The sequence below is a fragment of the Notolepis coatsorum genome (assembly GCF_963971535.1).
Source record: "Notolepis coatsorum genome assembly, chromosome: 11".
In the NCBI taxonomy this organism is placed as follows: Eukaryota; Metazoa; Chordata; class Actinopteri; order Aulopiformes; family Paralepididae; genus Notolepis; species Notolepis coatsorum.
The window spans coordinates 30,151,565-30,165,106 of NC_140175.1; the positions used below are offsets into that span (position 1 = coordinate 30,151,565).

Here is a 13,542-nt window from a genome sequence, read left to right on the forward strand (position 1 = left end):
AGTTTAGATTTATAGATATGTGCATATTACAAGCAAAACGTGTAATAGCTCTTAATTGGAAAAATGTTGATGGACCAAGAATTGGTATGTGGATTCAAGAAATGGCTTCAAATATGAAAAGATGGTGTATATTGTTAGACGTAAACAATTTTTTTTTGATAATGCCTGGGGACCGTTTGTGTACTTCTTAAAGCATAATACGAATGTTGGGAACTTGCTTCAACAAGAACAGGATTAGGGGGAGTACTGTGGGACAACTCTTATTATTGTGTAAAAACGACAAGAAACACCCTTTACTTAATGTGTAAAACATTTTGGTTGTATTATTATTTATTTATGTTTATTTTTTATTATTTAAATCTGTATCCTTCCTACGCTGTTTTTGAAGTTAATTATTATTTTGTGTGGGGTGGGGTTAGGGGAGGGAGAACGGGGTGAAAATGTTTGCTGAATACTGCTCTGCTGATATACATGTTGCAATTTGCAAACTAAAACCCAATAAATATATTGTTAAAAAAAAGAAGGATCTGCTCTATATGATAGGTTTGTCTGATGATGACCCTTGTGCCGCTATCATTGAATGAATCGAGTATTTATGAGTCTTATCGAATTGTGGTCAACTCATACATAACCCAATGTGGTCAACTCATACATAACCCACTGTGGTCAACTCACACATAACCCACTGTGGTCAACTCATACATAACCCACTGTGGTCAACTCATACATAACACTGTGGTCAACGCATACATAACCCACTGTGGTCAACTCATACATAACCCACTGTGGTCAACTCACACATAACCCACTGTGGTCAACTCATACATAACCCACTGTGGTCAACTCATACATAACACACTGTGGTCAACTCATACATAACCCACTGTGGTCAACTCATACATAACACTGTGGTCAACTCATACATAACACTGTGGTCAACTCATACATAACCCACTGTGGTCAACTCATACATAACTCATACATAACACACTGTGGTCAACTCATACATAACACACTGTGGTCAACTCATACATAACACACTGTGGTCAACTCATTCATAACTCATTGATGACATAAATATTATCTAGACCTATAACAACACTTTTGCAAACAAACAATTATAGGTACTGATTCCACACATACATACAGTATATGTTATCATGTTTGTTTTCTAGACTAAGAGGATCAAATTATCTCTTATCATCAAATACTCGCTATCTAATATATAACGCCTAAATAACGCCTATACTATCTAAGGAAGCTGAAGCAGGCTGGCCTGCCACGAAATCTCCTTGTCAACTTTTACCATTGTGCGGTTGAGAGTGTGCTGACCTACGGTGTGTCTGTGTGGTTCTCCAGCTGCACAAAGGCAGAGCAAGAGGCTCTACAGAGGGTGGTGAAGGCGGCAGGCAGGATCGTCGGGACTCCTCTACCAAACATCACCTCCATCTTCACCTCCACCGCTCCAAATGTATCATCAAGGACCAGTCGCACCCAGCACATCACCTCTTCCAACTCCTTCCCTCAGGAAGGAGATACCGGTCCATACATGTATGCCAAGAGTACAAGATTTAAGAACAGCTTTTTCCCCCAAGCAGTTAGACTGTTAAATACTCATTGACTGTCCCCTCACGTGCACCATGCACTTACTTGATAATCTCTGATTACCACCCATTATGCACTTTATTATTTAAAATATTCTGTTATGTACAGTGTTATAATGTGTTCATGTATGTATATATGTACTGTGGGAGCTCCCCTGAAATGTTGTTGTATACTGTGCAATGACAATTAAAAGTCTATTCTTAAAAGTCTATTCTATCTAAAAAAAAAAAAAATGTAATCCCTGAAGAAGGCATATTTTTTTATTTGAATCATATTCTGTTTATAGACCGTGCCAATGAATATAAAGGCACGTTTTTTCACTAAAAGTAGAGTGCCTCTGCTTTTCTCATTCATTTTAAGACATATACATTAAATAATTAAAAACACTTAACCTAATCTTAGCTATGTGAGTCATGCTAGCCATTCAAACACACACTTGCGCGCGCGCATCCCCGGTTCAACCCCAGCTCCTCGTCTTGAGAGTGTCCTTGAGATGTAGAATTGTTGTTGAGAATGTGGCCTTCAGAAATGTATTTTTGTCAAAAATGAAATACAGTAGCAGGCAGCCTTGCGTTGTATTCAATCAGTGTTTTTATTATTCAATCATCAATTTACCAGCCTCTCCTTGTGATCAGTTCATCATCATCATCATCATCAAAAGATCATCATCTCTTCATCTATGTTCACTCTCTAGTCCTCCGCCTCACATGCCTTTGAACTGCTGCATGATGGAGAGGAGGTGTTCGCTGCGCTTCTGGATACTATTGTGCTCCTCCCTCAGCTTCTCCTGCTCCTGCACCACCTCCTCCTTAGGAGAGAAAGAAGAGAGAGAGAGAGAGAGAGAGAGAGAGAGAGAGAGAGAGAGAGAGAGAGAGAGAGAGAGAGGGGGGGGGTAGGTGGAGAGAGTCTTAAAGCAATGCAATCAATAGAACGATTTAACAGAGGCATTTGGTGCAAACAAGATGAGAACAAATGAAGAGATGGAACGAAGTGGAGTGGGAGACAGAGAGACAAATAGAGACACAGAGGAGAGAGGACGGGACAGAGAGAGACAGAGGGGCAGACAGAGAGAGAGCTGTAATGTCTGATTTCTCAGAAAGCATGGGGTTATACGGTTCTCTGGGTTTTCAAACGAGATACCAAATGTACTGTAGTCACTGTCTGTCTACTTGGACAGTAGGTGCACTCCCTCACTCCCACAGATAGCATTACAATGCTGCCCTTGTTACATTTGAACAGATTATCCACTGCATGCCCAAATTTCTTCACGTCAAGATATATAAAAATAAATAAATAGTGTGTGTGTGTGAGTGAGTAAGTGAGTGAGTAAGTGTGTGTGTATTCGTACACATGTGCTTGTGTATGTTGTGTTTTAATAATTTCCCTTACCTCTGTGATGTATGTATCGTCTGTCTAAAGTCTAAAGTATTCTGTATGACAACTAATAAAGAAACTTGAACTTGTCTCTTTTCTATTTTATTTCATTTACATTTTTTGTCCCCTTTCCCTATGTCCTCTCGCCAGGCCGTCACTGTAAATAAGAATTTGTTCTTAATTGACCTGCCTGGTTAAATAAAGGTTAAATAAAAATAAAATAAATAAAGATGTCTGTTCACACACCCTGAGCTTACAGAGCTCCTTCCTCTCTCTGTCATTTTCCTCAGCTCTCGCTCTCAGCCAAGCCTCATTCTGAGCCCTGTGTCTCTCCACCATGTCCTGTAGCTCCTGCACAACACACACACACACACATACACATGCACACACAAACATTCAGACACACGCACACACACAATATTCAAATTGCACATTTTCAAGTTGGGAGAAATGCTCCATTTAATTTCATGTTATCTAAACCGTGGAAGCAAAATATACTAAAACCAAAAAGTTATCAGATTTACATTACTGAGATTTAGTAATCCAGTGGATTACATCATTTTAAGCAGGCACTCAGTGATATAAGGTAAGCAACCTTCCAACCTGTAGAGTGAATGAGTTGAGGCCTACCTGTTCCTGTTGCTGTCTGTGGGCTTGTTGGGCCTCCCTCTCACTCTGAAGAGCAGCTGCTGCCTCAGCAAACTCTGACTTCTCTCTGTAAACAATCAATATATGAACCAAACAAACCAAAATATCTGTGAGTCTAGTATCTATCTATCTATCAAGTCAAGTCAAGTCAAGAGTTTTATTTGTCACGGCATACAAGTATACAATGAAATGCGGGTGGTCTTGCCCGCAACGATGTGCAATACAGTAGTACAACATATAATAGAATCCAATAGACAACATTGTGCAATAAACAGGTAACATAGTGGGACATCACGGTATTTGTACATAGTTATTTACAGAGCATGAAGGACATGCTAGGTCCCTAGGTAGTGCAATACACTGTTACTACACTATTTTTAAAGTGACCTTTCTTTGTGGCCATAAGTGTGGGCGTGTGCAGCATGAGTGAGTGCTTTCTCATGTTAAAGTGGCTGCTAGTGTGCGAGCGTGCACAGCGTGTGTGTCGTGTGTGTGCTAATGTGTGCGTGTGTGTGTAGGGTTCAGTGTTCTGTGACCCTCAGTGTTCATTGTTCAAGGCTCTGATGGCCTGGGGGAAGAAGCTGAGCCGAAGCCTCTCTGTCCTAGTAGCTGGTGTTTGCAGGCGTCTGCCTGACCTCAGCAGCTGGAACAGGCTGTTATTGGGGTGGTGAGGGTCTTTCATTATTCTGCAGGCTCTGGATTTGCACCTCTTGTTGTATAGAACCTGCAGGGGAGGTAGTGCAATACCTGTGGTACGCTCGGCAGAGCGCACCACTCTCTGTAGGGCCTTCTTGTCCTGTGCCGTGCTGTTACCATACCAGGCAGTGATGTTTCCAGTCAAGATGCTCTCTACAGCTCCGGAGTAGAAGGACTGGAGTATCTTCCCCGATACTCTGAACTTTCTTAACTGTCTCAGGTGGTAGAGGCGCTGCTTCGCCTTTTTTACAACTGTGTCTATGTGTGTTGACCATGTCAGATCCTCTGAGATGTGGACCCCCAGGTACTTAAAGCTGCTCACCCTGTCCACGGTGGCCCCGTTTATCCTCAGTGGTGTGTGTGTCTCCTGCTGTCCTCTCCTATAATCCACGATCAGCTCCTTGGTTTTACCAATGTTCAGAAGCTATCTATCTATCTATCTATCTATCTATCTATCTATCTATCTATCTATCTATCTATCTATCTATCTATCTATCTATCTATCTATCTATCTATCTATCTATCTATCTATCTATCTATCTATCTATCTATCTATCTATCTATCTATCTATCTATCTATCTATCTATCTATCTATCTATCTATCTATCTATCTATCTATCTATCTATCTATCTATCTATCTATCTATCTATCTATCTATCTATCTATCTATCTATCTATCTAATTATCTATCTACCTACCTACCTACCTACCTACCTACCTACCTACCTACCTACCTACCTACCTACCTACCTACCTACCTACCTACCTACCTACCTACCTACCTACCTACCTACCTACCTACCTATCAATGTATCTATTTATATATATAGTATCTATCTATGTCTGTCTGTCTGTCTGTCTGTCTTTCTGTCTCTCTGTCTGTCTATCTACATACTGTACATGTTCTTCTCTGAGGTGTTCCTGACATGTTCTTCTCTGAGATGTTCCTGACATGTTATTCTCAGAGCGAGTGACTGATGGACTGACTGAAGGAATGAGTGAGTTAGTGACATTGGTCGCTCAAAGAAAACATTAATAATATTACATAAATGTGAGCTTTAATTTGTCTACCGACCCCATGTTCGTATCAAGTAGGTCTGTGTTTGTTCTTACCTCTCCAGCTTTTGAAACTCCTGGTCCAGAAGTGAGAAAGCTGTGTGGATCATCTCCATCGCCTGTGCTCTCACCGCAGTGAAGTCTCTATGGACAGTCACCTAGGATAAATACAATTATTCACCAAGGATCACATACACTGTATCATTTTAATTCAGTTAGAAATGTACAGTAAGTGGTTGTAACCTATAGTTAACTAGGAGAATACATGCACACAAACATTTGCAAAAAATAAGAAAAGTGCTAAAAAGGGGGTTGGGGTGTCATTCTCTCTTATCACTCTTCAAATCACCCCCTGTGTAAAAGTATTGTTGAGAGCACTAATAGGCCTATTGCTTAAAGGAACACACCAACACTATAGGAAATGCACGTATTGTCTTCTCCAGAGTCAGACAAGAGGATATATACAGTATAGGGATGCTCGATATTGGCTTTTTTACCGATACCGATATACCGATATTGTCCAACTCTTAATTTCCGATACCGATATCAACAGATATCAACCGATACCGATATATGCAGGGTTCCCCCCCCAAAAACTGAATAATTTCAGGTAATTAACATTACATATCTCTTGTTGTGGAATTAACACAACATTATGCATACTTTTGACAATAAATAAAATCAGAATTTGTTCTTACTTGCTTGCCTGGGTAAATAAAGGTTATATAAATGTTAAAAAAAATATATATTTAAAATTTGAAAACCGATACCGATATTTTCCGATATCACATTTTAATAATATCGGACATCCCTAATACAATACAATTCCTTCTCTGTGCATTCAGTAGAAAGCTATCCGGCTGCAAGCTAGTCTAGCTCAGCACAAATTAATGGAAGCGCATACAGATCAGCTAGCCTAGTTATTTGCTAGTTGGCAGCGCCTTTCATATAATGTTGGCATGTTCCTTTAACAACCAAATGTATTTCCAGAAAGTAACAATTGAATACAAATGAACCTAAGTCACAGCTTTTACACAAGGCTTTTACACAAGCAAAGTCCCCCATTCATTATGGAGCAGATATTACATCCAGGTGACAAATTTGATATCGTTATCTCTCTCTGATCTATAGGTTTAGGAGAGAGAGATGCACGTTCACACATAGTAGCTGGACTGCCTTAGGGGCACAGGGATAACAATGCACTTATGGACACATATAAGAGAGAGGAGCTTGAGCAGTAATGTGACCCTATTATTTTTTCTCATTTGGATATTTGGATATATAAAAAACTGTACTTTTATTTTATTTTTTATTATTTGTTATATTATTTTTATTTGTATTAAATTATAATGTCAAATATTGTAAGGAAGGGGCAGGGCTTGATAAGTTGTTTTACTTCCCTGTGTTCCTTCTCGAACACTTATTGTATGGAAATAGTCTTTGACTATTAACCTTTTTGTTTTTTAAACTTGTTAAGTTGTTTTATGTTTCTATGTTCGAGACAAATAAAAATCAAATCAAATCAAATCAAATTATTAAAAAGGGGGCAACATTCCCCTTTGAACACGTTGACATGTTTTAGGGTGGATTTCCTGTGTAACTGTTGTGTAGGCAGCACCTGTGCGGCTGCAGCTGTGCCTCTCCTCTCAGACGGAGACAAAGCAGAGTCACTCAGCTCATATTTGACGTTGGGAACCTTCGTCGGAGCGAACCTGAAGTCAAAATGAGAACGAAAGCGCCCGTCAAAAAACTGAAACTCACTTTGAATACGACTCACATCGAACCCCAGACAATAGATGCACATTGACTTTCAGACGCACACACACATATACAGACACTCAAATCTTCAACATGAACCTGCAGATCAAATGTAAAGAGCATGTAGGTTAATTATATTAGATTAGATAATATTAAAATGTATTGTCATTATACAGCACAGTAGGACAGTACAATGAAAATAAGTTGAAGGTGAAGGTGAATGCAGGCTTCATTGATTTGCTGCCCACTGATATCATTATACACGCCTATGTTTACATTTACATTTACATTTAGTCATTTAGCTGACACTTTTATCCAAAGCGACAAGTCAGCAAGAGAGGTACCTCTCTGGCAGCTAATGGTCAGTGGCATTGTTCATCAAATAGTAACACTTGAGTGTTACACTCTGAGTGCATAGTAGGCTAGTATAGACATAATAGCATGATAGGTACAGTGCTAGTATAAGTAGCATAGTAGTAGGGTAGGGCCTACATAGTAGTAGAAAGACAATTTATTTTTTCTTCTTTTTTGTTAATTGTTTTTAGTTGAAGGCGGAACATTGGCTGGGTTTCGGCTGTCCTGACTGTGGTGGGTAGTTCGTTCCACCATTGTGGAGCGAGGAGCGAGAATAGCCTGCTTCGCTTTGACACTATGTGACACTTGCAGACATTTCCAAATGATAAACGTGTTAACTTTGGCAAAAAAAGAAGAAAAACTGCACTTCAAAGAGGTTTTCAGTGGTTGCATAGCAACACGAGTTATAACTAGGCCTTCCCCTATATAAGCATCTGCTGAACCCTGCTAGATGAAAAAAGAAAATAGGTGTTTGAGGAAACAGGCCCTTAGAGCAACCTTTATGTACCAGTGACACAGCCAGCTAAACAAATGTGTCCCCAGTACATTACTATGAGTCAGTTGCAGTGGAGCAGAACGGGAATCAATAAAATATTAATGAAACAAGGAAATGAAAAGATGGAAGGGCAGATATATGAGTAGGCTGGATATAATAAATCATATTTATCTTTCTCCCATAGAGTCAACTGAGACAGCTGAGAGACAAACACACACACACACACACACACACACACACACACACACACACAAAGACACACATGCACGCTAACTGTCAGGGGAGGGGGGGGGGGGAACTCACCCATGACTGATTCCCTGAAGACCGAATTCAGACAGAATCTCCTTCATAACTGCAGAGAGGAGAAATAACCTCAAAACACAATGTCAACTAAACCACAGAAAAATAGATACATTTACATTTAGTAATTTAGTTTATCCAAAACGACTTGTAAATTGTGTACAACAAGTCAGCAGGAAAGGTACACCTCTGGCGACTAAGGGTAAGTGGTATTGTTCGTCTAGCAGTGTCAAACTTGAGTGCTTCACTTTGAGTGCGTAGTAGTATAGACATAGTAGCATGTAGGTAGTCGAATAGACACAGTAGCATAGTAGGTAGTAGAATAGACACCGTAGCATAGTAGGTAGTAGAATAGACACAGTAGCATCCCCTCTACAATCCCCTCTACCACAATTAGAATCTACCCAAATCAAAAGCCCTGGGTAGATAAATCCGTCAGTGAGGCTCTGAAAGTGCGCACCTCAGCCTACAACACAGGCTTGTGACAGGCAACATGAATGAACACAAGACGGCGAGATACAACGTCAGGAGAGCAGTAATAGAGGCAAAACGGCGTTATAGGGATAAAGTTGAACTTAAGTTTTAACAGGCTGACTCTAGAGGTATGTGGCAGGGCCTCAGAACGATGACAGATTACAAAGGCACCTCCCTCAAACTGAACAGTGACATCTCCTTAGCAAATTATCTCAATACCTTCTATGCAAGGTTTGAGGCTGTGAATAACAACACCAGCCTACAAGCCACGGCAATGGGGAGGGGGGGGGGGGTCTGCTGAGGGAGATTCAGTGTTCAGAATAACAGAACATGAGGTGAGGAGGACCTTTAAGAAAGTGAATATCAGGAAGGCAGCAGGACCGGACGGCATCCCCGGCCGCGTCCTGAAAGTCTGTGCCGACCAACTGACCCCGGTATTCACTGACATCTTTAACCTGTCCTTAGAACAGGCTGTCATCCCCACCTGTCTGAAGAAGTCCACCATCATCCCTGTACCCAAAAAATCTACGCCCGCTTGCCTCAACGACTACCGCCCTGTAGCTCTCACCTCCATAGCCATGAAGTGCTTTGAGAAGCTAGTGAAGGGCTACATCTGTTCCTCCCTCCCCATCAACCTGGACCCCCTGCAATTTGCATACCGCCCTAACAGGTCCACGGAGGACGCCATAGCCCATGTGCTGCACACAGCAGCATCACACCTGGACAAGAGGCAGGGGAACTATGTGAGAATTCTGTTCATCGACTACAGCTCAGCATTCAATACCATAGTCCCCTCCAAACTCATAGCCAAGCTCAGGGACCTGGGCTTGAACTATGACCTCTGCCAGTGGGTCTTGGACTTCCTGACGGGCAGACCCCAGGTGGTAAGAGCAGGCAACTGCACCTCCTCATCCATCACGCTCAACATAGGGGCCCCCCAGGGCTGTGTTCTGAGCCCACTCCTCTACTCCCTGTACACACATGACTGTGTGGCACAGCGGAACAACAACACAATCATCAAATTTGCTGATGACACAGTAGTGGTGGGCCTGATCTCTGCCAACGACGAGAGGGCCTACCTGGAAGAGGTAGAGAATCTGTCACAGTGGTGTCAGGAGAACTGCCTCTCCCTGAATGTCAGCAAAACAAAAGAGATGATTGTGGACTTCAGGAGGTCGGGGGTCAGGGACTACAGCCCCCTCAGCATCGACGGGGCACCGGTTGAGAGAGTGAACAGTTTTAAGTACCTTGGAGCCCACATATCCGAGGACTTGACATGGACCACACACATTGACAGTGTTGTGAAGAAGGCACGACAACGCCTCTACTTCCTCAGGCGCCTAAGGAAGTTCCAAGTCAGTCAGAAGATCCTTAAGAATTTCTACTCATGTACAATAGAGAGCATCCTGACTGGCAATATCACCTCCTGGTTTGGGAATAGCACCGCACAAGACCGAAGCAGACTACAGAGAGTGGCACGTTCAGCCGAACGCACAATTGGAGGGGGGCTTCCCACTCTCCAAGACATTTACAACAAGCGGTGCAGGGGTAAGGCTAAGAGAATTATTAAGGACTCCAGCCACCCAAACAACTGCCTCTTTGAACTGCTGCGGTCAGGCAAGCGATACCGGAGTCTCATGGCAAGCACAGAAAGACTCAGAAGAAGCTTCTATCCCCAGGCCATCAGGTTGCTCAACGAACAATAACACTATGCAACAACCATCAAATGCACTCACAACACAACACACACAACACACACATCCATACGCACACACTCACTTTAAACAAACAACACACTGCAGCACCCACTCTCCACACTTTAGAACACCTAGACACACTTTATATTTATTGGTAAAGGATTTGCACTACAACCCATACCTCAGTACACCTTACTGTAAATTGTACCTCATCCCATTTCTGCTTTGCACTATATAGTATTGTATATTAGTATATTGCATAGTATATTGTATATTGTACGGTAACTCAGTTACTCTATTCTGCATCGAACATTGTACATATGTATATACTGAACACTGTCTACGTACGTGACTTCTATTTTTACTTCTATTTTTACATGCTATACTATTTTATTTTATACTCATCTTTTGTCTAGCACAGTCTCTGGAGCGTAACAGAAAGAAGCATTTTGTATAAAAGTATTCTGTACTTCTGTATGACAACTATTAAAGAAACTTGAACTTGAAACTTGAGCATAGTAGGTAGTAGAATAGACACAGTAGCATAGTAGGTAGTAGAATAGGCATAGTACATATTAGTACATAGTAGATATTAGTATATACATAGTAGCATAGTAGGCAGTAGTATAAGCATAGTACATAGTAGATAGTGCATAGTAGTATAGACATAGTTGCATAGTCGGTAGTAGTATAGGCATAGTAGCATAGCACATAGTAGTATAGACATAATAGCATAGTAGGTAGTAGTATAGACATAGTAGCATAGTACATAGTAAATAATAGTATAGACATAGTAACAGAGTAGGTAGTAGTATCGCATAGTAGGTAGTAGTATAAGTATAGTACATAGTAAATAATAGTATAGACATACAGTAGTAGCATATTAGGTAGTAGTATAGACATAGTAGCATAGTACATAGTAACATGTGTGTTTCTGAAGTGGGGTTCACTTGCAGGAGGTTCCAGGGCGTCCCATGAGGAATACATTTATTCAACTATTATTCTATTCACTAGAATTGGGCCCGATGAGAGAATGTATGAGATCATAGGTTTCTCTCTGTCTCCAATGCATCGCCAGACCTCTGTCGTGTGCAAGAGGTGAGCAGGGGGCAACTGGCCACGAGGTTCTGGGCTTCAGCCCCCGAATGCCCTTTTCAGATCTAGAAATCCAAATAAAGTTTTGCTCTATTCGTTGCTGGTGTCTATTTCCAGTTTGAAAGGGTGCATGTCCTAAAGAAGACATAGTAGTAGAAAAGACTCACGCACATCCAAAGTGTAGTCACGTGTGCTTGACTAAAAAATGTATCTGTAAAGTTGCAAAAAGAAGTCAGCACACCATCTGTAGTGTTCCCAAGTTTTATTCAAATAAACACAACGTTTCGGCCTGTGGCCTTTGTCAAGTGTCCACTTGGGACACTTGGCAAAGGCCACAGGCCGAAACGTTGTGTTTATTTGAATAAAACTTGGGAACACTACAGACGGTGTGCTGACTTCTTTTTGCAACTTTACTGTCCTAAAGAAGACACCTTCAATAGGCTGTAATTTTACCAAAAAGTCACACCAGAGGAACACTCTCACAGAGATTATAACCTGATGCCAGGCAGAGACCAGGCCCAGGCCTACTTTCCCATTGTCATCACGGTGGGGGTGTGGGACTCAATTGCAGGAGGAATGAGGCAGAAGAAGGTCCAAGTGTGTTTACATGTAATCAAGAAATCAAAGTCGAAGTACAAAACAAAAAACATAATATCTCACAGTAGGGAACTGGAGAACTGAAAGTCCAAGAGCCAAAAAAAAACAATGTGGGGAAAACGAAAACACGAGAAACACCTGGGTTACTGTAAACAAGCAAACTGAGACCTGAGAGGGAAACAGACTAACAAAGAACTACAGGAAACAAGGCAGGGACTACAACTACCGAACAAGACCCAAAATACAAGAAAGAGAACACAAGTCCATGATGGAGAACCTGGAGGGAGGGAGGGAGAGAGGGAGAGAGAGAGAGAGAGAGAGAGAGAGAGAGAGAGAGAGAGAGAGAGAGAGAGAGAGAGAGATAGAGATAGAGATAGAGATAGAGATAGAGATAGAGATAGAGATAGAGATAGAGATAGAGATAGATAGATAGATAGATAGATAGATAGATAGATAGATAGATAGATAGATAGATAGATAGATAGATAGATAGATAGATAGATAGATAGATAGATAGATAGATAGATAGATAGATAGATAGATAGATAGATAGATAGATAGATAGATAGATAGATAGATAGATAGATAGATAGATAGATAGATACCTGGTTGTCTCTCTGAGGGGTTGATCAGCTTCATCACTTTCAGATCATTAAACTCCTGCTCTTCATTCTTCCCTCCAAATATATACAACTGTATATATACAAAAAAAACATACACAGCTCTGACACAGAGATTGAAATGCATATTGTACAGCTATTAACACCTATTAAGACCCAAATAGATACATTATATGAAAGAAAGACCCAAATACAGTAAACTACTGCCACAGTAGTAGTTGAAATGTTCACAAATTGTGAAAATCGTGGTGACCTACCGCCCTGTTTCTATCCTTACATCCATCTCGAAAGTCATGGAAAAAATAGTATACGAACAGATCGAAAAGTACCTCGCGGAAAAAAATCTAATCTACGAATTCCAATCTGGCTTCAGAACATCCCACTCCACTGACACATGCCTTCTCTACTTGAACGACCACATCAAACAAGAGGTGGACGCGGGCAAATACTGCGGCATGGTCATGCTGGACCTACAAAAGGCCTTCGACACTGTCAATCACACCATTCTGATTGACAAGCTAAAAGCAATTGGTTTTGATAGTTTATCAGTGAGCTGGATACAATCCTACCTGGAGGGGAGAGAGCAGATGGTGGAGGTAAACGGTACCCTATCCCCCCCCCTCACAGTGAGCTGTGGTGTTCCACAAGGAAGCATACTAGGACCGCTACTATTCCTAATTTATGCAAATGACATGTCGTCAGCTTGTGACTGCAACTTGTTCCTGTTTGCGGACGACTCAGCCCTGCTGGTCTCTGACAAGAACAAGTTA

At 41.3% G+C, this 13,542-nt stretch overlaps 1 protein-coding gene across 1 annotated transcript in view; it reads right to left on the minus strand.

The window, feature by feature from the left end:
- Positions 1-2,308: 2,308 nt before the first annotated feature.
- The window catches only part of LOC311237085 (uncharacterized protein), a gene marked incomplete at both ends in the record, with an annotated part of 28,542 nt that continues 17,308 nt past the window's right edge, over positions 2,309-13,542 (minus strand). The window contains 7 exons of the mRNA XM_084324891.1: positions 2,309-2,413; positions 3,226-3,330; positions 3,610-3,694; positions 5,439-5,539; positions 7,000-7,093; positions 8,293-8,341; positions 12,758-12,845. Of these exons, the coding sequence (XP_084181017.1) occupies positions 2,309-2,413; positions 3,226-3,330; positions 3,610-3,694; positions 5,439-5,539; positions 7,000-7,093; positions 8,293-8,341; positions 12,758-12,845 (627 nt within the window). The remainder of the gene's footprint in view (positions 2,414-3,225; positions 3,331-3,609; positions 3,695-5,438; positions 5,540-6,999; positions 7,094-8,292; positions 8,342-12,757; positions 12,846-13,542) is intronic.